The sequence below is a fragment of the Patiria miniata genome, unplaced genomic scaffold (assembly GCF_015706575.1).
Source record: "Patiria miniata isolate m_02_andy unplaced genomic scaffold, ASM1570657v1 HiC_scaffold_18, whole genome shotgun sequence".
Taxonomy (NCBI): Eukaryota; Metazoa; Echinodermata; class Asteroidea; order Valvatida; family Asterinidae; genus Patiria; species Patiria miniata.
In genome coordinates, this window is record NW_024037056.1 from 4,699,023 (window position 1) to 4,722,642 (window position 23,620).

At 40.7% G+C, this 23,620-nt stretch overlaps 2 protein-coding genes across 3 annotated transcripts; one reads left to right on the plus strand and one right to left on the minus strand.

Annotated features, from left to right (window-relative positions):
- Positions 1 to 83: 83 nt before the first annotated feature.
- Positions 84 to 13,478, minus strand: LOC119724346. Its single transcript, XM_038195357.1, has 30 exons — positions 13,244 to 13,478; positions 12,933 to 12,977; positions 12,690 to 12,743; positions 12,468 to 12,551; positions 12,080 to 12,100; positions 11,729 to 11,761; positions 11,396 to 11,451; positions 10,968 to 11,072; positions 10,753 to 10,808; positions 10,326 to 10,430; positions 9,550 to 9,622; positions 9,051 to 9,081; positions 8,585 to 8,689; positions 7,968 to 8,051; positions 7,402 to 7,701; positions 6,752 to 6,963; positions 6,056 to 6,431; positions 5,453 to 5,719; positions 5,199 to 5,255; positions 4,660 to 4,878; positions 4,104 to 4,244; positions 3,617 to 3,777; positions 3,352 to 3,419; positions 2,840 to 3,036; positions 2,406 to 2,525; positions 2,115 to 2,213; positions 1,908 to 2,012; positions 1,194 to 1,344; positions 674 to 843; positions 84 to 342 (listed from the first exon to the last, which is right to left on the minus strand). The coding sequence occupies exons 1-30, from the start codon at positions 13,445 to 13,447 to the stop codon at positions 145 to 147; spliced, it is 3,897 nt and encodes a 1,298-aa protein (XP_038051285.1). The 5' UTR covers positions 13,448 to 13,478; the 3' UTR covers positions 84 to 144.
- Positions 13,390 to 23,606, plus strand: LOC119724348. Of its 2 annotated transcripts, XM_038195360.1 has the most exons (10): positions 13,390 to 14,584; positions 15,254 to 15,499; positions 17,691 to 17,896; positions 18,376 to 18,572; positions 18,962 to 19,059; positions 19,312 to 19,351; positions 19,507 to 19,572; positions 19,984 to 20,054; positions 20,274 to 20,753; positions 21,266 to 23,606. In XM_038195360.1, exons 2-10 carry the CDS (start codon positions 15,343 to 15,345, stop codon positions 22,144 to 22,146), a joined length of 2,196 nt encoding a protein of 731 aa, XP_038051288.1. In that variant the 5' UTR covers positions 13,390 to 14,584; positions 15,254 to 15,342; the 3' UTR covers positions 22,147 to 23,606. The 2 variants fall into 2 exon arrangements, with proteins under 2 accessions (XP_038051288.1, XP_038051289.1); XM_038195361.1 differs by lacking the exons at positions 13,390 to 14,584; positions 15,254 to 15,499; positions 17,691 to 17,896 and adding an exon at positions 17,912 to 18,029.
- The last annotated feature ends 14 nt before the right edge of the window (positions 23,607 to 23,620 follow it).

Consider the following 23,620-nt stretch of genomic DNA (forward strand, 5'->3'; position numbering starts at 1 on the left):
GACTTATTGAAAACCAGAATAAGCAGTTTGAATTAATAATTTTGAAACCATAATAAAACAGCCAGCTACATATCTGACAAGCTTGTCATTATACTAACTGTGAGGTTTAGTTTAGCTTATTTATGTTATTTAAATTGATGAGCATTATTCAGGACCACGCCCATCAGAAAGAAGCCCTGCATATTTATCCCATCGTTGCACTGTATCACGCAGTTGGTCCTGTGCATGGATGATGACACGTCGTCGTTCGTTCTCCAGCAGGGGTAGGGTCTTTCTGGCATCGGTATCCGGGTCCCCTGTGGGTAAGCTGCTCTGATCAGCGGCTTGGTAGAGCTGATTAGCCTTTAAAAGAAAAATAAAGAAATATCCTATAAGCCTGTTGAAGTCTTAAGATACGGTTTCCACATCTTTCAAAAATGAAAACAAAAACATTTTAGTAGGTAGGTCTTAGATTCTTTTCATCCCAGCTCTCCTACTCCTAAATCCTCCACAATTTGCTGTGAGTTTTTGGAGGATTTTGAAGGATTGAGAAGATAAAACATATCCATTGGTGCTTTACTTGGGTCCGGATGCTTCTTGAGACACATGGCTGGAAACGATACTAACTACCAAGAACAGCTGCAGCCATCTTGGAGTTGTTTATTGCGGAATTGTAATGAAGGGGTTATAGCACCTGCAGTTGTAGAATTTGCCGTTTTAGTTCCAAGGTTGTAGTCCGAGGTTCTTCATCCTGCTCCCCTCTGTCCTGTGCCGTCCCCTGTTTGGCTAAGATCTCTCGTTGATGGGACTGAAGCCCACGGTGGGAAATGGCAACCGGGCGGGAACGACGTTTGGTATCAACTCCTGGTAAATGACAGATAGTAATAATTCAGAACTGGTTCAACAAACACTAGCAAAGTTTAGGTGCAATGCAAGAGTGGTGAAGTGTGACCTGCAGGCTGTATGCTTGGCAGACGTGTATGCCTACACAATTTGAGCAGTCTTCAAGTCTTGCGTTATGTGTGTGTGTCATCGGTTCATTGGCTCTCCAGTTGGTAGTTGAAACGCATTACCTTTTGTTATATAGCATTCGTTTTGCAACTTCTGGTATCATAGGATTCAGGATTCACAGGATTTAGAATCATTTCATGCGCTTTCATCAACAAGCATCTGTGGTTGGGATGATGCAATCTATATCAGCAGACTACCGGTACCTTTAGCGTCCATTTTCACAGCAGCCTCCTTGACCTGCAGAGTGACAAGGCCTCGGCGTGGCAGCGTGGCTTTTGGTACTTTCATCTCGTATCTATTCCGTGGTGTTTGTTTGTCATAGAGAGCGAGGGCTGGCAAGTAGCAATGGGAACTCTGCAATTTGGAAGGGATATTTGGTTCTGTAACCATGGTAACCATGAATGTAAAGCAACATTTCGTGTACATGTACAAAAAAATAGTTATTAACCCTAACCATCCCAACCGTTCAGAATTCAACTGCATGTTTTGTTGGAATCCATTGGAGTGAGGCCTGCACTAGTAAACTGATTATGCTGTACATGGGGTTATTAGGCATACCACCATAATCTAGAGTCCCAAACAGTTACAATTATGGTGTTGGATTTTGCAAGAGTGAGGAAGGTACCTACTAAATCACTCAACTGAGAGGTTAGGATTAATAATGGCTTATTTTATCGAGGTTGAGATATTTCTCATTCTGTGAAGGGTATGGAAGAGAAGGGAACAATGAGGTCCGTTTTGACCCTGACTTGACCCGAGTTCAGACCTTGCTAATCTGTCACCTGTACAAGCTTAACGACTGTGTTCTTTAAGACTCGGACCTTTTTCCATCCCTTTGTTCTCATGAGTGTCTTGTACAGGGACTGGAGTATATCAATGAAGTGATTTTATTTGGTAGTAGTCATAGATCTCATTACCTGCATGGAGCTGAGTGATTGTGTTCCCAAGGGATATACTTTGGGATGTTTCTGGAAATCAAAGTCTATGTGTTTCTTCTCCTGGACATACTTGATGTTGCGAGACTGAAAAGGAAAAAAAAAAGGCACACAACGTAAGGTTCAAAAGTAATTCAAGATGGAGAGAATCGATTCCTTTAACAGCAGGCAAGTGCGGTAGAAGCTTACCTCAAGGAAGCTGTTGTGAGAGGTGGATCTTGCCAGTTTGAGCGGAGGATCTTGATAAAGGAGTTGGGCATGATCACTTGTAACATCTGCCTGAGTCTCCTATGAGAAATTGAAGAAACAAACTGTTAAGATTGTGAAGGGTTAGATTTGCAGCTAGTACTCAAAAAGAGTTCCTTTAACTAGGGTTATGGTAGAAAGATGAGTCATCAAACGTAAGTGTGACAATAAACGCTCTCTGATGGTATTGAGGGGAATGGGATGATGCAATTGTAGTTCAGTGTTTGTTCTTACCCCGTTTCCTGACTCCATTGTGCCATCTTTACTTTCAGTGGGTGTCGTTGAGGGTGCCATGAGAGTTTTCAGCTCCTGTCGTATACTGAAGGCACCGTGGAGTGTGTTGTATTCCTCCATCTAGAATCAACCAAGAAATCAGTTACAGTTACTGGTTGACAAAGTGGAAATTCAGATCCGTGTCAGCCATAATGGTAGCCGTATTTAAGACCCTGTCTAATGACAGAAAAGGAAGTTTAGGAATCTAAGATATTACAATATCGAGGAAAGTACATTGCAGGCACTGTCACTGTACATGGGTTAAGTGCTCCTTGAAATTTAAACGGCAAATATTGTGTGATGTTTCCTGCAGAGCTGAGGATATTGGAGGACTCCAGAAGGTCTTGCCAAAGGTGGCTTAGGTGGTTGAAGTTGATTGGTCCACGTGATCTTACCTGACGTGTGACAGTTTCCTTGAAGAAAACCGTGGTCCCCTTCAGCACATCTATGGCGTGTTGCCCAATCATGTCAATCTGATGCTGCAGTCGGGAGCAGATGGTATCGTGCGGGCTTGCTAGGTACCTCTCCATTGCCACCTCATCGGCCATCGTGATGTGATCGTGGGCAAAGGTGCTCATGTTCATGTAGTCAGCTGGTTTGACCAATGGAAGAAATAGAAATGTAGACCGGTGTTGCCTTCTAGCTAGCACTATGAGGTTAGGTATGGCCGTTTCTGAGAGGGGCTTTCAGAGTTACGGCTACGTTTTTCAGCATGTCACATAGTTGTAAACGCCACAAGCCCTTAGACAATAGCTTATTAGGATGCGGTTTATCTCTTGTGTTTCTAAAGAGATTTTTGTTACTCTGATAAAAAATGGACTTATAGGTTGTCCTTCATAGCTGTCCAAGTTTGACGACGTCATCCCTCAATGGGATAACTATTCACCAAGAAGAATATGGATCTTACCAGGCAAAGGGGTCGGCGTTTTCGAATATATGTTCCATGGAGGGATTGGCGACGCCGAGTGGTAAAATCTTGTAAAGACAGGAAACAGAAATTTAGGTGTTAATGTTAAAGAACATTTTTGTTTGTCTCTCTAGTTTTTTCGTAGGCTCTTGACTATTGTGGATATGTGGGTGAGTAAACAGTTAGGTATCACTTGTAGCAAGTGTACGTAATACATCCCTTGGCAAAGTAGGAGCTCTACAAGGAGAGCTTTGATGGGAATTACTTTCTGCCTCCTGACTGAAGAGACGCAAATGCGTTCTTTGTGGCAAACTTGGATGGTTTATGATCCTTGATGACTTCAAAGCGCCCTCTATGGATGGGAGTGGCCAGGGCCCTGCTCCTCCTGCTGGTTTCAGCGGATGGATGAGTGCTGTCCTTCACTCCCTACGGAAACATAATGCATGGAGCTTACCTTCCAAGATCTATCTAAGACTTTGGATTATTTGGAGGATTTTTAAGGGTTAAGGAGGGTGGAGCTCAGCCACTATTACGTTACTTTAGGATTGATGTCCTATCGAGGTTGAATACAAAGAATTGGGCACTGTCCATGGATTCAGGAAGGTTCTTTGAAGGATTCGGTATGTTAGGGCAATTGCGCATAGATTTTAGGAATGTAGTGGTTAACTTGTTATGCATCTTCCTCCCTGATTCTTGTAGTGCAGCTTTATCGCTGCAAGTTTAAATTAAATTCAGAGGAAAAGAATTCTCACCTGGTCCAGTTTTTGAAGCGTGACTTCCGACAGGCGTCTGCGAATGTCTTGGTTTGTAGTGATCATATCGGTTACTTCACGTTGGATCAGTCGCTTGAGGTAGGACGTGAAGCCGTTGATGCCTTGAATGATACGGCCAAGCTACAATACCAAAACAACCCGTTATATAACTGGCACATTGAAAAGTGAATTCTTACAACGGGATGGGCGTATGAAACCCATCATATTTTTTTAATTATTAGACAGGCAAAAAGATGAATTTTAATGAAAAACATGAACTCAAGGTTATCAACTGCTGATCCACCAATAGGAAAGAGGTGGAAAACGTCGCAATATTTTTTTCCAGGGTGTTAAGTATTTGTTTATTAATATAGATTTATGTTTCTTTGGTTCGGACTGTTCCAAAGAAATTGGTTTATAATTAAAAATAATTGGTAGTTGATGTTTTTGGATGCAGTCACTTGCTGTTGCAAGGCTGAGCTTTGAGGAGATGTCTCCAAAGGATGCCTGAATTGCGCACTAGTAATAAAGAAATGAAAGCAAGCGACTGGTTCACTTCTCTATCCACATATTCCACGATGCCTCCAGTGTCTAGACTTGCAGGTTTCTGCCCAGCACGCATCTGTAGGGAGATACTGGCTCTCTTGTTATCAGTAGCAGGTGTAATAGGTCCAGTGGGGTCAAAGTGGGTCCATTCCGTGGGTGGTTGGGCGATGGGCACTTGATCGCTGGGTGTGTCCAGGATTGGTTGATGGTCCGTTTTCCGCTTCTTCAGCTTTAAGGAGAAAAGACAACGTCAAATTTGGATGATATCTGTGGATTATGTTGGAGGTTCTGATTATATAGGGGTGTTCTACCTTGATTTTGGCGTTTTGTATTGGAGAAACCTATCATGTGGGGCAAGCTTCAAATTTAGTTGAGGTGGACCATTTCTAGATGTTGTTTTCAAGGGTTCTTGTGTTTTATATTTTGCATTTTTTTGCCTTATTAAAGGTGAATGCTGCTCTGCGACCTCGTCACATTCAAGACTGGTACATTATGTGTGAGAGGAGGAGATATTTATTGTATTAAAGCTTGAATTTCACAGTGACTTACTGATGGTACGTTGGACCATTGACCAAGAGGATCCATCTGTGGGTCTGTCTGCATTCCCTGATGGACAAAGAAGAATTACAGAAATTTGTCAACTACTGAACTTTTACGTAAGCAATCAAAACCCAAGCGTTGTTTTTGAGTTATGCAGTCTAATTTTTTACAAATTCTGGGATCTCAGTACCATAGGCTGCATTTTGTTTTTGTGTAACTGTCATTCGTCAATTTATGATAAACATGATGTCAGTTTGCCTCACCTGGTCAAAAGTGATGTAGTCTTCCATTTGGAGTGGCACTTGTTTCTCATGACCCCCTTTCTGTTCCCCTACCCTGGCCACCGGGCCTTGCTGCTTGCCTCCCTCGGTCTGACTAGGGTACGGCCGACTCATCCTACGGGACGGTCGACTGACCTGATCCTTACTGATGAGTTCCGCGTAAGCCTCAAATTCATCGTCGTATTTTACGACGGGCTTGGCTCTGTGTTGGGCTTGTTTTTCTTGTGCCGTGGTTGTTTCGGCTTGCATCTTTTGTAAAAAATATCAAAATATGAAAGGATGCTCGCGCTATCATATCTGCTGCTCAACTCTCCTTGTATTTGTCTTGAATGAAAACACTATGTTATTGGGGTTCTGTGGCAAGTACTTATTACTTAAGTACTGAATGTCTTCCCAAAAATACGTTGGTTTGACCATTAATTTATTACAAACTAAATTCCCCTTCTAAATGACCAGGGTGTAAATGAGAAAAATTGGCAGTAGGTTTGGCTACTTGATTGGGTCTGAAACTTGTGATCATTCAAGTGATAATTATTCAAGCAATGTGATTATGATTAGGAATCTCACCGATTGGGGCTAACTGACCTTAGTTGTCGACAGATTGTTGTCACTATCCGCAGATACTTCTTGACTGGATCGTTCCCCGGTTCCCGCTCTCCCCTGTCGTGGTCCACCTGTCCCCATCGACACCGGCGGGGCACTGGAGGCATACTTGAGGGTTATCAGCTCTCTCTGTGCCCGCATTAGTTGACCTTTGACCTGAACCAGTTCCTCTTGTAGCTTGTTACGTTCCTCTGTTAGCAGTGAGATTTCAGCGGGCTGCGCAAGATTAGACTGGCTTGGTGGCTGTGTGATGGGCTGTTGCTCACCAGCACGTCGCTTGACTGTCTTCTTGGAGGATGGTTTGATCACGCGAGGAACGACGAGATTGGAGGTCTTTTTGCCAGAAGTTGGTTTTTGGCTTTGTGACGTAAGTAAAAGGCAACAATTTCCATTGTTTAAGTCAAGAATATGGGCCCTATATATGAAGACATCAAATGGAAGTCAACCACGAGTAAGTCATAAGCCACTGAGTCTCAAGTTGAGACAAAAGCTTTTCAGATGAATGTGAGAAAAGCATACCTTTGTAGCTATTTATTGTGACTTTATTTATGACTAATTGGTAAAGGACTTGTGCTTTACATGTGACTGACTTGTGACTTGACTTATACATTTTACTCCTGACTGATTTGTGATTATAAATTTCTTTTCGTATTGGCCTTAACTCTTCCATCGCAGTACCTGAAACCTTGTCCGTCAGAGTCCTCAGTTGATGGATTTCCCTCTGTCTGCCTAGTGCTGCCTGTTTGAGACGTGTCCCTAGTGACACGAACCAAGGAACTCAGAGATGTTGGGTCTGTCAAGGACAGTGTCTGGATAATGTGTGGAGATGAGGTCTGAATGGCTTCCATCATTTCGGATAACTGGAACTCCAGTTTCATCATTTGGGTCTCCTGTTAAAAGAAATGACTCACTTTAAACAGAGAGCCTGAAATATTTTTGTTTCGTTTAACTATCGGCTGAAATTCACTGAATTTTAAAATAAGAAATAAAATTGTGACGACAAATGTGAAAAATTAATTAGGCTAAAAGAACAAGAAGATCTCGTGGTTGAATTGCCCACTAGATATCATACTTGGGAGAACAAGAGAAACCAGTCAGTATTTGGTCTGTTATTCCAGAGTTTCCAGGCATGGAACAAAGAGGTTCCCACAAATTCACAATAAATCATCCAAGCTTCTTGGTGGGACCGCCCCTTGAGGTACATTTGAAAAAAAGTAAACTGTCGAGTGTCCTCACAACAGTGCGTTTTTTGGTAAACTTTGGGCCTAAAACTTATAAGTTTCGTGTGGGGTCCCACTGAATTCAAACACAGTGTGTTGCCTTCAGACCTTTTCGATAAGTTTCTGCTCCAAGTGAGCGACTCTGGCAGCCAACCAATCATTCTCCTCCTGTAATGCCACCAGATCTTCAGTGATCGCCTCATTAGCACCCTCGCCCCTCCCCTCCCCCAGTCCTTCCCTAGTCTCGGCCGACCTGACCGGGTCCTGCGCGGCACGCTCCGGCCTCATGCCACTCTCAACACGCCGGCGGCAAATCTGGCATAGCACGTTGTCTCTTTTGACGTCCCGGCCCGCGGCAACTCGTCTGAAGCCCCGCTGTGTTTGTTGCTGGATGTCAGGTGTCTGTTTCTTATATCAAAACAAAAACGTTTCAGTGTTGCAGAAGTAGGCCTCTTTTTTTTTTTCAGTGTTTTCACTTTCAATTCTCGACAATCATATGCCAAAACGAAACAAAAAGTTCAAAGGTATATTTGGAGTAAGCCAAGACTAGTTAGCTGTCACTCTCAAATTATAAATTAACATCAACTGCCTAATTTCATTCAACATTCCCTTGCTTCTCTAAACGTAACTGTTATTCAGAGTTGATCAGAAAATGGACAGAAATATTTTCCTACTTTTATCGCTTTCCCTTCAGCTATATTCTCCACGTCTTCTTCTGTCGTGGGCTTGCCTTTCTTACGTCGCTCTTCGATCAAAGCCTTGAGAAATCAAATATTTAAGAAAAATAATCAAATGTTACAATTATTATCAAGCAGGAGAAACTCGACGAGGAGGTTTGAGTGTTTTCTGACCCATGTCCTTGGCAAGTCCAAGAATTCGCGTAGGCTATGTCCCATAGGTATAATTATAACGCAAGATTAAACTTCTGAGATGTTCATGGATTTCAGTGTTTTTTTATTAAACTTTTGGGCATCAGCAAGGAGAATACCCACAATAATTTTTATGTTATTAGTCTTTGTGATGCTTATGTAATTACAGAAGTCATGGGGTTACGTATATGGGACAGAAAGGGAACCTTTTATTGGACTCCCCCCCCCCCCTTTACAAAGTAAGTCTACTGGAGATGACAATAACGTCCATTGTTTCTCAACTCCCAAGAACCTTGGAGTAAAACACAGTGTGCTCTAAAAGTGAATTAATGTGTTGACTCTATGAGAGTTCATTGCAATAACTCTACTTATATAAAATTCACATAAAAATATTTTTGCTCACTTCTATTGAATTTCCTGACCTTTTTCAACTTCTTGATCATATCGCGGCATTTCTCCTTTTCTGAGTTCAGCAACAGGTTGTCATTGGTCAGCTTGACGTTGTCCTTGGACCACTTCTCCACCATCTTTGGATCACATGACAACGAACACTTGACAAATTGGTTTTTCCATATTTAGCCGGGGAAAAGAATGATGTGCGGTGATCTGATCTTTAAACCGTCTCAAGAATTGAGCGGGAAAAGCAGCCATGCATGATAAAAGTTAATTTTTTTGATACGCCTATAATCATCTACGAACATGTTTTCAACATAATAGTATATTAGTTATAATCCCCAATAACTGCTAAGAATGATATGCATTCTAATGATATGCATGATGAACTGATCGAGGTCTGGAGGTCCCGGAGAAGAACTTGAAATCGAAACATTTCATCTTCCAGTACAATATCTCTGGACAGAAGATAAAGATAGCTTGAAAGAAGCCTACCTCTTCCTTTTCTCGTATTTGCCCTTCAAGCCTAAAATAAATGAAAAGCAATCGCATAAATCACATTATTTAAAAAACATACCACACTTATTTTTGATACTACACTATTTTTGAGGTGCAACTGAGAATTTCAACGATCGTGGACAAAATGTCAGTATTCAGTTCCAATTTACGTTTAACTATCTCGCAAAAATATCGGAAACTTCTGTTTACAAATTGTGTCAACAGAAATTTCCCATGCATGGATAGGGAGCTGGACAGTGTGGCTTCATTCTACTACAAGTTTGAAGACCGCAGACTAAACTGGAGAAAATTAGACATGCGCAGCCATGTTTTCGCCGTGTGTATATTTCTGTGCAGCATTTTCCCTTTGACTGCCTGTCAGCTGGGTTTGGCCAGCAATGACATGACTTGCCAAGTATAAAATTTTGGGCACTTTGTCATTAGAAACTCCCCGATTTTTGGGCTCAGGTAAAATAGAAGCCTATAGAATTGATACCTCATCATTTCTTCTGATTGTCGCTGTATTGCATTCATCGCCTTTTCCAGTTGCTCCTCCAAAGCATCGATGTCTGTAATAAGACAAAATGGTATATGTAGAGATCGACTGATTGTTGTTCCTATATTAGATTATAATTCATTGGACTCTACTCAACGAAAATTCAGCGTTAACTCTTAAAGTTAACTCATACAGTAACTCACAACTACAGGGTGAGTCAAAAAGAAAGTGACCTTATGAAAGAAAGTATTTAAAACTCGGCTCCCTCCATTTAATACAAAACAACATTGCGATAAAAGTACATGTTATTAACTGTGAAAATGTCACGTTATTTGCACACTCTATTCCCAAGCTATGTTCTTTTTAATACAAACCTCACAACATTCAGCTGTCCACCACTGATCATTTACCGTTCTACGCATTGATGAATACCCATTAAATACAATGAAACATGGACGTTTTACTACCTCCATGGATGAATGAAAGTATTCACACAAAATTCACTATCATTTTTTTCTCATATTCAAAATACAAAATTTTTAGGGGGGGGGATCAGTAATCCAGGTCACTTTCTTTTTGACTCGCCCTGTATATTGCATTCATTCGCGGTGGTATTGTTTTTTTTATTTGGGTAGCATTATTTTTTCAGTCACAAAGAAAGTATTGCCTTAATCGTAATAAAAAATAATTCACATTAAAATATCAAGCTTCCGAGGAATTGAATAGTGTCACAGTACGGTTCCTAGAAATGATCAACCAATATTGGTGTTCTTTACTGTCCGTTCCCTCCGATCGAATGCGCCGTAGTAGCCCCACGATCTCCTCCGACGCGTGTTTCCAATGCGTTCCAAAACTCCGTCGAGTTGCCGCCAACTTCTTTGCTGCAAGCATGAAAATAAAGACGGTCAATAATGGGGAAAGAAGCCGTACACCAAGTATTCCTTGAAATATAATTTTTATGAACATTTCAAAGAATGAAAGACTAGGCAGGCATGTGTTTATCTTGTTAGGTTAAATTTTGTTCCGTAAACCTCGGCGGAAACGGAATCACTGTTTATTTTATTATCAATCCTTCACACATTTCTTTCGTCGATTTCTATTTCTTTGAGAGTTTGGTTCATGGTCACACTCGACCCGACGCGGTAAAATTTGTTATTTGCCTTTTAAGGAACATGCGGTAATAACGGAGGCACAAATACCTACTTTCGTACAATTTCTTGAACTTTGTGATGACTTTCATCTGGAGATTGGAGGACGCTCTGAAAATGAAAATAATTGCTGTTTGTTAGACTGAATACAATCGCACAAGATAATTGGTTTCCCGTGATTTACAAAAGTAAAAGTTACATCCCAAGGAATTTTTTCTGAGAATTTAGATAACTCTTTCTTTGATATCCAAGTCAAGAACCACAACTTACTCCTGCAGATGTCCCGTGTCTTGTCCTTGGTTATCAAGACGTTCCTTTTCGTGATTCATCTGCTTCAACTGCTCGAATCCCATCTTGGTTTTCAATAATTGATCTCTGTTAATGTCGAGAGAATAAATAAATTATGATTGCAAATAGAGATAGAATTTAATTAGCATTTATGGGAGTGGTACAGATATCGGAAATGTTTCTAACTGGGTTGACCTTGCATTGAACCTTTCAAACTTTATTGTCGGGGCAGTGTGTGCCTTAGCAATAATCTTGGAGTTTAAACCAGCATCGCTGTCTATTATGGCTACGGTTATTCAGAGTATAGTGCGCAAAAAAATGGTTAGACAAATTAGCCGTTAATGTACCGATTCTGACGCGGCCTGACACGCAATTATGCGGGCTGGTTTATATCATAATACATATCATACCTGATGGAGCCATCCTTTTGAGGGGTATCGTCTGTGATTGCGCCCGTATCTGCAGTCTAAAATAACCCACAAGTGTTTGGATTATGCGAAATGAACGTGTAAATTATGGTACTCCTTAATGAAATCACTGTCAATGCGGACATGCAAATTTGTATAATCCTCACTTAGAAACATTAATAAATTAAATCCAAATAGGCCTACTCTTTTTGTGGCTTGTAATTCTTTTCATATACAGTGACGGATAAATGTGGAACAATATGTTGATGACAGAAATGAAATAAGTTTTAGAATGCTTGAGATAGAACACCGGTAAGAACGGGTAAGAGTACTTACTGGTATCCACTGCACTGGTTCTGCTTCCAGCCACTGGTGTGATGTCGAAGCAAATTACGACAAACAAGAAATTAGCGTTAGGATTTGAGAAATATAGAAATGCAATAACTACATTTTGCCGAAGTAGACTGATACTGATTTGGAAAAGGTGGCATTTACGCATAAGCAATTGAACAAACATTGGGTAGCACTTAACAGAGTATGATGCTCAGGTATTTATTTTCGCCTATCTGGTGCCAACGTGGTTTCTTTTGCTAAAACTGTTTAAAAGAAATTCCCTCAATGTTGTAGATTTTAGAACAAGTGAATTTATTTTGTAAATATATAAATGGTAAAAAATTTGGTTCTTACCTGTGCCATTGAGTTCATCAACTGAAAATGAAGTAAAAACATGAGAAGAATAAATGATGGGATTTAAGTTTGCTATATTTTGATCTAAACATATATTTTTTTTTTTGAGGCCCGTTCGAATTCACATCCTCGTTCTTCGACAAGAAAAGAACTTTGTGTAAATTCCATCGATCCTTGAGGCTTAGCCATATCGGCAAATCCTAGATAGTCTGCGGACTTGTAAAAAAATACCCTTACCCTTGGCTCAAGAAACATCACTGATAGCCAAAGGAATGGGTCGTTGTCGTTATTTTTTTATTTTTTTTTATTTTTGTTGTTTGTTTTATGCCCAATAAATAATAATAAGACCCCTACTGGCGTCTTGGGAGAGTAAGAAAACTAGACTCACCTCTGTTCGCTCTCGTTCCATGGCGTCTACCCGTGCAGTGATAGTCTCATATCGAGCCTGAAATTCTCTCTTCTCATCTCGTGCCTGAAATTTTACGAGACGTCATAAATGTTAGGCCTCTCGTATTAAAAATTATGTTGTAAAGGTTTTCAATTGAAAATCAACCCTTGGAAAATGTAATGACTTTGGGAAACTGGAATTAACCTTTTTTTTTTAACTCACCCCCATCCTGCGGCCGTCAGCTTGCCCATCAACAGTCCAGTCTGCATCCTTGCTCTTTGAATTAAAAACAAATGGGAAAAAGGAACATAGTATTTCAGAGTGATCTATATATATAGTCTGTTCTGCATTAATTCAGTGAGTGCTCTTACGCCACCGAGGCAAATTTATTTCGTATGTTGGTTGTTGACGGTCTTTTGTCTTTGTTTAACGTTATTAAGGGTAACATTTCATGACCACACTTACCACCTCATCATCGTCGTCAAAAACATTTTCGTACTGACCCAGTGCCTGCAGAAAAAAAACACAAATTACACAGAATTATAATATAAGCGACTCCACTCACTGTACTCACACATCGATTTAAAGTAAACAATATAGTCTTCGGCAGAAGTTACCGACCCCGATCACTCAGCTTCACTTAAATAGCTCATGACAGCTTGACAGGGTTGGTGAATTGTTTTCCGAGAGCCATTATTGTCGTGTCGCCTCAACTGCCCCTCAAGCTTTAGGACACGAGATAGAATAATGTGACGTAGAAATCGCAAACTTCTTACCCTATTGAGACGTGATGCAATGTCCCCTAGTCCTTCCTGGATGTCGGCTTGTCGACTGATGGCTATAGGGAAACCGAGACTGTTAACCTCTCCGTAATCAACCGTAGGAGCTAGCATTGAGCCTGGGGTGAGTGATGCAGGAGTATCCGCCTCGGCTCGTCTGCCCTGACCGCCTGGAAGTGGTTTTGTACCGCGGTAACTCATGGCCAAGTTTGCAAGACTTCACGGGAATGTTATTAAGTCGCGCGCAAACGCTGACAGCCAGCCAGCCAGCCGCGATCTTCACGGGCAAAATGCCCGGAACGCCCAGTGCTTCCCAACTTTAAGCTATAGGACAGGTTCAGGGGTTGGTTGTGTACAACGTTAACCTAATGATTGTGCAGCCACACTGTTTGTGGTATTACTAAAGTTGAAAAAGGAACGTACAGCAGACAAAAGAAGAAACATTGTAACTACAACAAGCTTGGGAGAAAAAACGTCGGTCCCCTTGTTTCGTCACAACCTCGATCGGCACAGCGCAACTAACACAGACGCATTGGGCGCACTTTACTGTGGGTCAGTGAGAAAATCAAGGAAAAATTTCGGATCTGTTTTCTTAATCTTCACGTTTCAGATTAATTTGTCGCATTCAAGCAATAGAAAATAGATAAACCAATACGAGAATTTCTAAAATTTTATTTTTGTCATTATGCAATAATTTTCATATTTGGCATTGCAAACAAACCAGTAAAGGGCGCCCTCTGTAGTAACAGGAAATCCAGTCCAACAAAAGTTTACGGTTGCTAGGAGATGCAATTTGCCGATATCCGTGGGCACGAAAAATAATGATTACATTTAAACCGTTAACAAGGCAAATTTCGATGAATTACACAAACCTTCATTAATTATACTTGGATATCGTACGCTTTTAGTGATCTTTTATCATCTTTAACTCAAATATAGAAAGATTTGGAACTATATTCGCAAGGACGGTGCACGTATTCGCCATTGCAAAGTTGTGACAGGTCGGTCTATACACAAAATCGTAAGTTCGGCGGGTCAAACGAACAGCTACACAGCAGCAGGTGTACATCCATTACAATACACGGCAAGTGTTTATTGGGCCGTGTATACGATAATCGCTCGATCAATACACCTGAGAGAGGCCTTGAAATCGGTTCTTTTGTGTGGTTTGTGACCCGGTGTGCAGGGCTACCGTGTTACCCGCTGTTATGTGATAATGAGACGATGATAATTGCGGACATCAACTAAGCAAAACAGAAGAAAATTGTTACTTCGGCGGCTGAAATTGGTTGCAACAAATTGACTGCAGATATCGTGTTGACAGGAACTTGTTCAATGGTAAGTTTAATAAATGGTAATTAAAAAAATGCTTCAAATCATGTTCAGCTACTGTCATGACTGTCTGACTTTACTAGCATCCTAACGTAATACATTTAGGCCTTCTTTTTGTCACTTGTGAATAAGAACTTTAACAACTCGATTTTGCTTTGAATTTTGAGCCAGTAAATGTTGAGTCAATAGGCCTAGAATCGTTTCATCAAACTAGTGACAAGGTCAGTGAGTTGGAACAGATAGATGGAGCAAGGAACATGGTTAGAATGATCAAACTCAACACACAGTTGACACAGACGTGCAAGGAATGTACAAATATCTGCAAAAGGACTGAAAATTGAGTGCCTGCAATGTTGTATAAAACCACTCATAAGTACCTGAAATCTTGTCCAATTTGTTTGCAAACCTAAAGTTGCTGCAACCTTCTAAAACATTTAGGCCTAAACATGTTTCAAATATTTTGTAATTTGTCCCTATATTTTTCCTTTTTTTTTCTTGATTATAACTCGGAACGTCTGCCTATCAGTCTGAGACTGTGAGAGAGGCCTTGGCTGGGAAAAGTCAGTTGGTTGACCCCAAAATTTATCACAATTGCAAAGTTCTTAACAGTTGTTTACTTTTTTGTATAGGCCATTCCTTCTTACTTGGTGAGACTTTTGTCTTCTTTTTTTTCAGTTGAAAATGTTCTGCTTGCAGCAGCTCTGATGAAACCACTTGACTTAAGGTGAGGCAAATCACACAGCTCGCATCATTTGGGTCCTGGTATGAGGAAAGGGACAGGAGTTGAGATGCATGATACTCAGCGTGAGCGTCGAGCCAGACAGCTGCGGCTGGTATTACAGTGTTCGGGACCAGGGAGTGTGACTGGTAGCCGGACAAGCCAGTGCCGACGGGAAGGCAGACCACATGGTGGATACAAAGGTAATGAGTCTCTAATCGGATGCGTATCAAACCCCAAGTCAACAAAAAAACTAGCACCGCCTGATGTACATAACACTCTACTTTATAAGAAAAGACCACATTAAATTGTGAAATGTCCACCTCAGAGCTTTTAAGAGCTCAGTGAATAAAGCTGAAAATGTAATTTTAAATATTATAGGCCTACATCCATCATCTAGTAATGGTCAAGGAGATTACAGACTAGGAGTTTTGGATCATTTCTCTGAATCTTTAATTAGATATCATTGGTGATTTGCCCTGTCACGGACGTTACACTTCCTTTCATAACGCTGGAATTACCCACTTAGTTACATGTTAGTATGAAAAAATTATGACCCAAAAAGAAATATCGTTGATTCCTTGCCAACAGTGAGTTGTGTTGGTTAATGAGTTTGACTTGACTTCTGTGCAGGCTAAGCCATCTCAAATGACAATAAGTTTGTTGACATATCAATGGTAAATCTGATAAGCTGATACTGCAGTGTTTACCCAACCACTGTAAAACACACCTGACTACAATGTCATTCAATGTGTAACTGTTAACAGTGACACTGTTCCCACAAAGGCCTGCCTGGCTTCTGTCCATAGTTACACACAACTGATACAGTATTTTACAACCTTCAAATAAACAAAGTGAGGGTTCTCCTAAACATTTTTTTTTGGAAATAAGAGCCCATAAAATTGTCACATTAGCCTCTAGACTTTATAAATGAGCTCAGTGTGCATAGATCATTCCAGTAATTATTACCCATTTGCAAACTTGAACCCATATTTCACTGGGACATCTTAGATCATGTGGAAAATGTGATACAAGATATTTATCTGGAAAGTTGTCCATAAGGCCAAAAAAAAAAAGTCTCCGGTTTCTGGTATGGAGCTTGCCCAAAAAGTGGTGCGGCGACGCGGCTTTTTTTTTTTTTTTACCTGATTTTTTTGCTTCAAATGTCGGCTGATGACTGCAAATGGTGCCCGACTAAACTTAGTGCAAATATATGGGAGTCCAGAGAGGCCACATAAAGCTTATTCTCGACCATAACCCAATCTAAAAACACGTTAAAATTGTGCAGCAGCAAGATTCCAGTCAAACCAGTGAGTTTGGCGGTTTTGAGACATCATCTTTCATTGAAAAAAAAACTTTTTCATTTTGCCGACGCGCATGGCTACGGCGACGCGCGCGCATATCAGAAACCGGAGACTTTTTTTTTTGGCCTAATGACATTTACGGGGGAAATGTACATTACATTGTTTTAGAAAAGGGCTGTTGAACTGGATTTCAACTGAAAATCATGAGATCAAATTTATCAGTCAAGCAAATTTGCTACAAAATTTACCTGATTAGTGAAAATAACCCAAAGCTGTAAATTATGCAAAAAAAAATACTTTTTCTGTTTGATCATTAAGTTATGGGTTTTTTTTTTATATATCTTTGTACAAAGACAATGTAGGACTTGCTTCAGAAGACAAAGATTGGAAATACAGTACAATTTTCTGCTAAAAATAACTCCAGCTGTAAATAAAAAAAATTGTACTTTGCTTATAATGCAAATCAGGGTAACCAAGCGATAAAATAACCGAATCATCCGATGTTGTACTTTAATCTTTCCTGAGTTGAAGTACCCTCAAAACAGACAAGCTTATGACAAAGAGAGACAATGGCCCACATGTGTGTTTGTTTGACCTAAATCATGCATAGAGGGGGCCTTTTTGTGAGTGTGTCCTTTGAAGTATTAATACTACGAGGCTTACATATTGAAGGGCTCTCACTGAAATAGGATGCCACAAGTACAGTTAGGGAATACTTTGTTTGTGGTTGTACTAAGTGGTATTTTATCATTTGTAAGTACCTCTTGAACTACATGCATGTAGGACAAATAATGACAACATTTACCACTACCGCAGAAAGTATATATAAAATTTAGGCCACATTTAATTACTTGAGCGCCTTTAATAACAAAATATGTCAGATGTTGGTCCATTTACCCTACTGATTGTTGTGATGTGGACCATGGCATTTTTTTGGGTTAAATTTTGTACACCTTGTTTGAGGGGTCAAAACCTATATGTCACAAAACATTGTAGTAAAAGATAAGTTGTTTATCCAGGTGTGTTTATCTATTTAATATTTTAAAACTAATTATGTCCACTCAATGTGTCTATTTTTATAAACACCCAGGTCTGTCCAAGAAGTATCCTCTGTCCCGTTCTGGCTTTGACAAACAAGAGTTTATGGAAGAGGTCAAGAATAGCGTCAATGCTCAGTACAGGGAGGAACAGAAATGTCGCACCAACTCACCGCAGTGGCTACCTGCTGCTAACAAGGAGAAGAACCACACAGGGGAACAGCCCCTGATATTGCAGAGCTTCCTGGCAGCCAACAAGGTGAGTTTTGAGACTTGGGGGTGGCCTTGTGGTTAGGGTTTTGTGATATGTGTCCTGTGATCTGAGGGTCAGGGGTTCAAATCCACACAGGGAACAGCCTCTGATATTGCAGAGCTTCCTGGCAGCCAACAAGGTGAGTTTTGAGACTTGGGGGTGGCCTTGTGGTTAGGGTTTTGTGATATGTGTCCTGTGATCTGAGGGTCAGGGGTTCAAATCCACACAGGGAACAGCCTCTGATATTGCAGAGCTTCCTAACAGCCAACAAGGTGAGACTTAGGGATGGCCTTGTGGTTAGGGTTTTAGGGAACAGCTTCTGATATTGCAGAACGTCCCAGGAGCCAACAAGGTTAGTTTTGAGACTAGGGGTGGCCTTGTGGTTTGATGGTTACTCATGATCTGAGGGTCAGGGGTTTGAATCTGTCGTTTAATTGCCATGTCCATGGGCAAGTCACTTTTAGTGTTCTATCTTGTCGTTTCAGCAAGAGCAAGTAGATGGTGTGCTTCCCGCTCCCAACCCTGTCAGCAAGAGACAGAGCCAGAGTGCTGGCATGTATCGCGATGATCCGGATTATTTCTGCCGAGGTAACAGCACACATCAGTACCTGACTGCGACTGAGATGCCTGGCCAATCAGAGAGACTGGTGGACCTGGCACTGGGTCGACCCACTAGGACTAGGTAATGTCCATTGTCCAATCTTTGTTAGAATTAAGGTTATTTTTATCCATAATTTGGATCACTCATGTTTCAAGTCCAACACGTAGGGTCACTCACTCAGACTGTGGTCTTCACTGCAGTGTTATGGTCAAGGCGAGTCACAAGTCTGGGCACAAGTATCAGTGGATGAACATTAAGAAAGGAATGCTCATTGGATTATCTTGTGACTTGGGACTGGATGACTTGTTAGAGGATTGTTAGGACTTGAGCACTATCACTTTTGTTCTGCTATTATCAACTCATGAACAGCCATGAAGTTCACTTGGGTTGTTATGTCATATGCTGTGTTGAATGGTATATTAATAGGAATTGAGTAGTTTTAACATTCAATTTTGTTTTCATTCTTTCAGCCTGTTGCGGGTCAGACAACGAACCAAATCGGCGCCTGGAGTACGAGCCATAGTGGAGGTAAAGACTCATCTACACAAACAACAGCAACTGGCAGCAAGTAAGTTTTTCATCGCAGTCCGAAGGGAAGTTTGGCCATTTCATTCTCCCTAAAGATTTTTACTGGAAGTTATAAGACAACCAAGCTTTGAAGTGAAATCCTCACACGTTAAAATGCAATCACAATTTATCCAGTTTCAAGTTTCAAAGGAACTCTAATCAAGAGTTTTCTTTGATATTGTTCGTCCGTGTCTGACATTTTTTCGTGGACGTAGTGATCCAAATAAAAAATTGTCTGATATTTGTTTTGCAGAAACTGAAGAGCGCTACAAAAGTGTTGATATTCCACAGGAGTAAGTATCTTCCATCTTTACAGAAATGATGAATTGTATTATAATGTATTTTCATTTACAGTAAATATGGCGTCTACTGAGCCAGTTCACAGCCAGTTTTCTTGCATGTATTTTCATTGTCAAGGGTTAATGTATTTTGTTCTTCATCGTTACAGTTTGCTGCCTGTGACAGAAGGTGATGAAACGGTTCGTCAGTTTTTGATTGGTGCACGGTATAACAGGTACGTTGGTTTATAACATGGTGGACATCTCTTTACTCTTCAACTAATACTGTGTTTGTTTTTAATCATGAATTGGAAAGAGAGCATTTCAGTCGTCTAAACAGTCAAGTAGTCAAACAGATGAGAAAAGCAAAGGTTGTTTGTTTCCTGTGTAGCAGACAGCAATTGGATGGAAAAACTCACCACTGTCAGAATGTTTCTTCTAAGCATCCTTATTTAAAAGGTTATATAGTATATACAACATTTGCACACACTTAAAAAGAAACAACTACCAAATAATGAAATACTTTACTTGACTGTAAGCGAATAACAGTCTCAAGCATCCTATGAAATCGCTGTCAGTTTCAAGAAAAGTGGAATTTTTGTATCAATTTCCAACTGCCTGAGTAAATTTGGTCTCTCTGTCTCCAGGCAAGATCCTCTGCACTGCTTTAAGATGAATGTGCCTGTCAAGGATAACCTGCCCAGCAACGTTGCACACTGTAAGTAGAATGATTGTCTTGCTGCTCACTTCAAAGACATGTGTTCTTTATGAAACTTATCACCGTGCATTATTACTTCAAGTATCTTGGATAAACAACTGTTAATGGAACATTTTTTTTGGAGGGGGGAGGGGGTATATAATCCTGTTTCTATATTTTTAAACAGGTTCTTGTGGGCTTTGGTTATCATGAGTTTTTGCTTTGTTTGGTTTGGTTCAGTGAGAGGCAGTGTATCATTTTTAAACCTGACCGAGAGCTGTGAGTCGTTTGGCAGCGAGTCCAACCTGAGTGAACTAGCAGCGTCGAATCGGGACCCACCTTGTCCTAAATCAGCCTGGTCAACCTTGGGACAGGATGACCGTTTGGTTGCCTCAAAGGGGGCCCTGCATGGTACTGGCACTCCTGCCCCCAGCCCATCCCCAGCCAACCGTAGTCAGGAGACGTTCCTCTCCAAGCGTGGTTCAGGGTGGAGGAAGAGACCTAAGCTGAAGATAATTGATGGCAAGTCTTTGAAGCAAGATGGTGGTCAGGAGTGCTGCATCATGTGCAAGAGCGAGGAGTTTCCTAGGCAATACCAGCGCTTTGCTCCAGGAAGTCACTTCATGAGAGTCAAGGATGCAGGGAAGGAGGAGGAGGATGGAGATTGGCATCAAAACAAGGATCACATGCTCGTCCAGCAGTATCATCTTAGAATCATGGGTAAGTATCTCAAGTTTGTCGCACTCATTGCAAGTATGACATCTGGGAATGCAGTGTCAACTGAAAATCATGAAAAGGTATCTTAAGGACTACATGGGGTCAAACAATATCATCTGAGAATCATGGGTAAGGCTGAGTTCTTGGTCGTGGCCGACAATGACATATGCATCTAAGGAAGCAGGCAAACCCACTTACCATCGTTGATGGATATAGCCGAAATATCCCAGGGACCATGTGTCAGTTGAGTGATGTTTCAAAATCTTGTATGAAGTTCTAGAAAAGTTTAAAGGCCACTATTCCCATATGAACTCACTGAAATAATATTGAGAAACTTTGTTTGAAAGCACAGTGTACCAAATGGCCCATAAAAATATTCGACTAGTGTTGTTTATTCCAACATAGGATTTGTATAAAAACCTTCACTCATGCAAAGCTGTGCTTGTAAAGTACAGTCTCTTTTGTAAAAGACAACGTCTATTATTGTTCATCTTTGACTATCCTTCATTGTCCAGGCATCAAGTACGGCGTGACGTCTGGTCCCCAAGCTCCTCCACCTCCACGCAGTAATTTGCTGTACACCACCAAGAAGTCTGGGAACACGACAGAACTGCCATTTATCAAACAGGCAAGGAATGTCCGAACCAACAACAGGAACAACAGCGGCGATGATTCTCCAACCAACAAACCCCGAGATGCAATCCCAGACCGGCCATCTTCAAACTCAAGCAAGATCTCTGTCAGGATTAGCACACATAGTGATGTAGATGAGGATGCTCAATCCACACCTCAAGAAGACACTCCCAGAGCTGATGTTGCACACGGATATTGCGCCAAGGAGGATAACAACAATCAAGTAGGAAATGCTGTCACAAATGGGGAGACTGTACAGGTGGAAAGCAGCAAGGAAGGCATGGACACGCACAGGAGCAATGAAGCCTCAGAAGAGATTGCACAAGCAGTTGTTGATGATGCGCAAGATGAAGGAGATACCTCAGTTGATAAAGATACCGGTCAGGATGAACCAAGTGGAGCTGTCTCAGCAAACAATGCAGAACAAGAAGATGATGAGAGGCATGGTGAGGACATCGCCGAGCAAGGAATCTCCAAGGACCATCCTGGTGGCGAGACTCAAGACACGGGTCGGGATGACGTAGAAGACGATACACCAAAGGAGAGCAGTGACTTAAAAGGCGATGCAAGAGATGATTCAACAGATGTTTTTTCCAAAGAAGTCCAAGATGTGCAACAAACAAATGATGATGTTGCTCGAGAAGACATTCACAATGACCAACCAGTGCATGATGGTCTCAAGGAACTAGCAGAAAGTACAGAGATTCAGAATCCTACTGACTCTGGAAAGGACTGTGAGGCAATTAATGGGACAGACCAGTAGCAACAGAAAGATATTATATTTGATTTGATAATAAGGACTGCCTAACAGTGGCCTGTTGTTGGAAAAATTACAATCACTGTTCAGTAAGTGGTAGTAATTGGAAATGTTTCAGTAAACTCTAAATTGTGTATGGTTGTATCGTGGATGCAGATTTCAACAATAATTTGTCGAATTGCTACCTGAGATTCACTGGCACAGTCCTTGAACAGGCACATGCTGTTGCCAATGTTCTTATGAATCTGTGACTATTTTCACTTATCAATAATGGTTTAATTCTTCATTTGGCCATAATGAACGGTCCCAAAACATAATTTGGCCAAAACGTGAAAAAATCAGATGAATCTCACTTGCCAGTGCCAGGGTCGATAAAATCAACCCAGTTGCCAATATATAATGTATTGCCAGGCAGAGTTTAATATGACAACGCAGCCTCATAATTATGCGACCTATTTGACCTGTCTTTGACTGGCATGTAAATGGGTTTAATATTTACTGCAGGTTTTCTTGCAGAGCTTTACGTGTGCTTGTTATCGTGCTGTGTCAAATTAACAAAAGTCATCAGTTAAGAGACAAGGGCGGATCCAGAACCACATTTTTGAAGGGGGGGGGGGGCAAGAGCTCAAGTATTTTTTATCTTCAAAAAGGGGAAAGGGATTAGGTATATAATATATCGTATAACTGTATAGTATGGGGGAGGAGGCTTGGCCTCTGTTGGTACCCCCCCCCCCCCCCCGGGGGATCCGCCAGTGTAGCATTGATATTTCTGCTTTCGTAGTGTAATTTTTGTTGTAAATATTTTTCCCGAAGAGCTGCATACATTTTCCAAAGGCTTTTTGTTTTCTTACACAGATTGTTTTGCTGTGAAACACTAAACACTTTGTTGCTTTCCCTTTTAAAACCTTATTGTCCGCTAGTTAAATAATGTATATAATTCGCTAAGGCACAAACGTTTAAATTGAAAACTTCTTTGTACTGAAAATATATCACTGAAAGTTAGTGAAACATCCATTTCAAAGAAACGTCTATTTATTAAAATAAATTTTCGGTATAGAAAATTAGCGATATCATGCATGGATGATTTAATTCCCTGTTTCAAAAACAGATTGTGTAAAACACTTAAAATTGGGAAATATTTTAAATTATAGCATAATTGTTTTTAACTACTGTTTTATTTTTTACAAATGAAGTAAAATTTTTCGGTTACCTATTATTTTGAATGCAAGCCAGATTGTTTGGGAAGTGAAACAGTAGCCAGATTTCTTTACGCACTTTTCCCTTTTTTTATTTGAATATGAAAAAAACTGAAGATGTATTGTTTTATTACCACCAGCGATGGCATTATTACCAGGTATTGTGACAGTTTTCAGGTTTTTATTATATGTTGCTTTTGGAGTGTGTGCTATTTGCTTCAGCTGCGCTGAGCCGAACTGTAAATAAAAAGAACACAAGCTTTGCCCTCATCGCTATGAAATAA

Bases quoted from the DNA above. Each gene is read 5' to 3' on its own strand.
- LOC119724348 (XM_038195360.1), top strand. From the start codon at position 15,343: ATGAGGAAAGGGACAGGAGTTGAGATGCATGATACTCAGCGTGAGCGT. The intron at 15,500-17,690 runs GTAATGAGTCTC...ATAAACACCCAG, and splicing joins ACCACATGGTGGATACAAAG to GTCTGTCCAAGAAGTATCCT. The intron at 20,055-20,273 runs GTAAGTAGAATG...GGTTTGGTTCAG, and splicing joins GCCCAGCAACGTTGCACACT to TGAGAGGCAGTGTATCATTT.
- LOC119724346 (XM_038195357.1), bottom strand. From the start codon at position 13,447: ATGAGTTACCGCGGTACAAAACCACTTCCAGGCGGTCAGGGCAGACGA. The intron at 4,245-4,659 runs GTGAACCAGTCG...TTGGTATTGTAG, and splicing joins TGGAATATGTGGATAGAGAA to CTTGGCCGTATCATTCAAGG. The intron at 2,214-2,405 runs GTAAGAACAAAC...AATTTCTCATAG, and splicing joins CAATGGAGTCAGGAAACGGG to GAGACTCAGGCAGATGTTAC.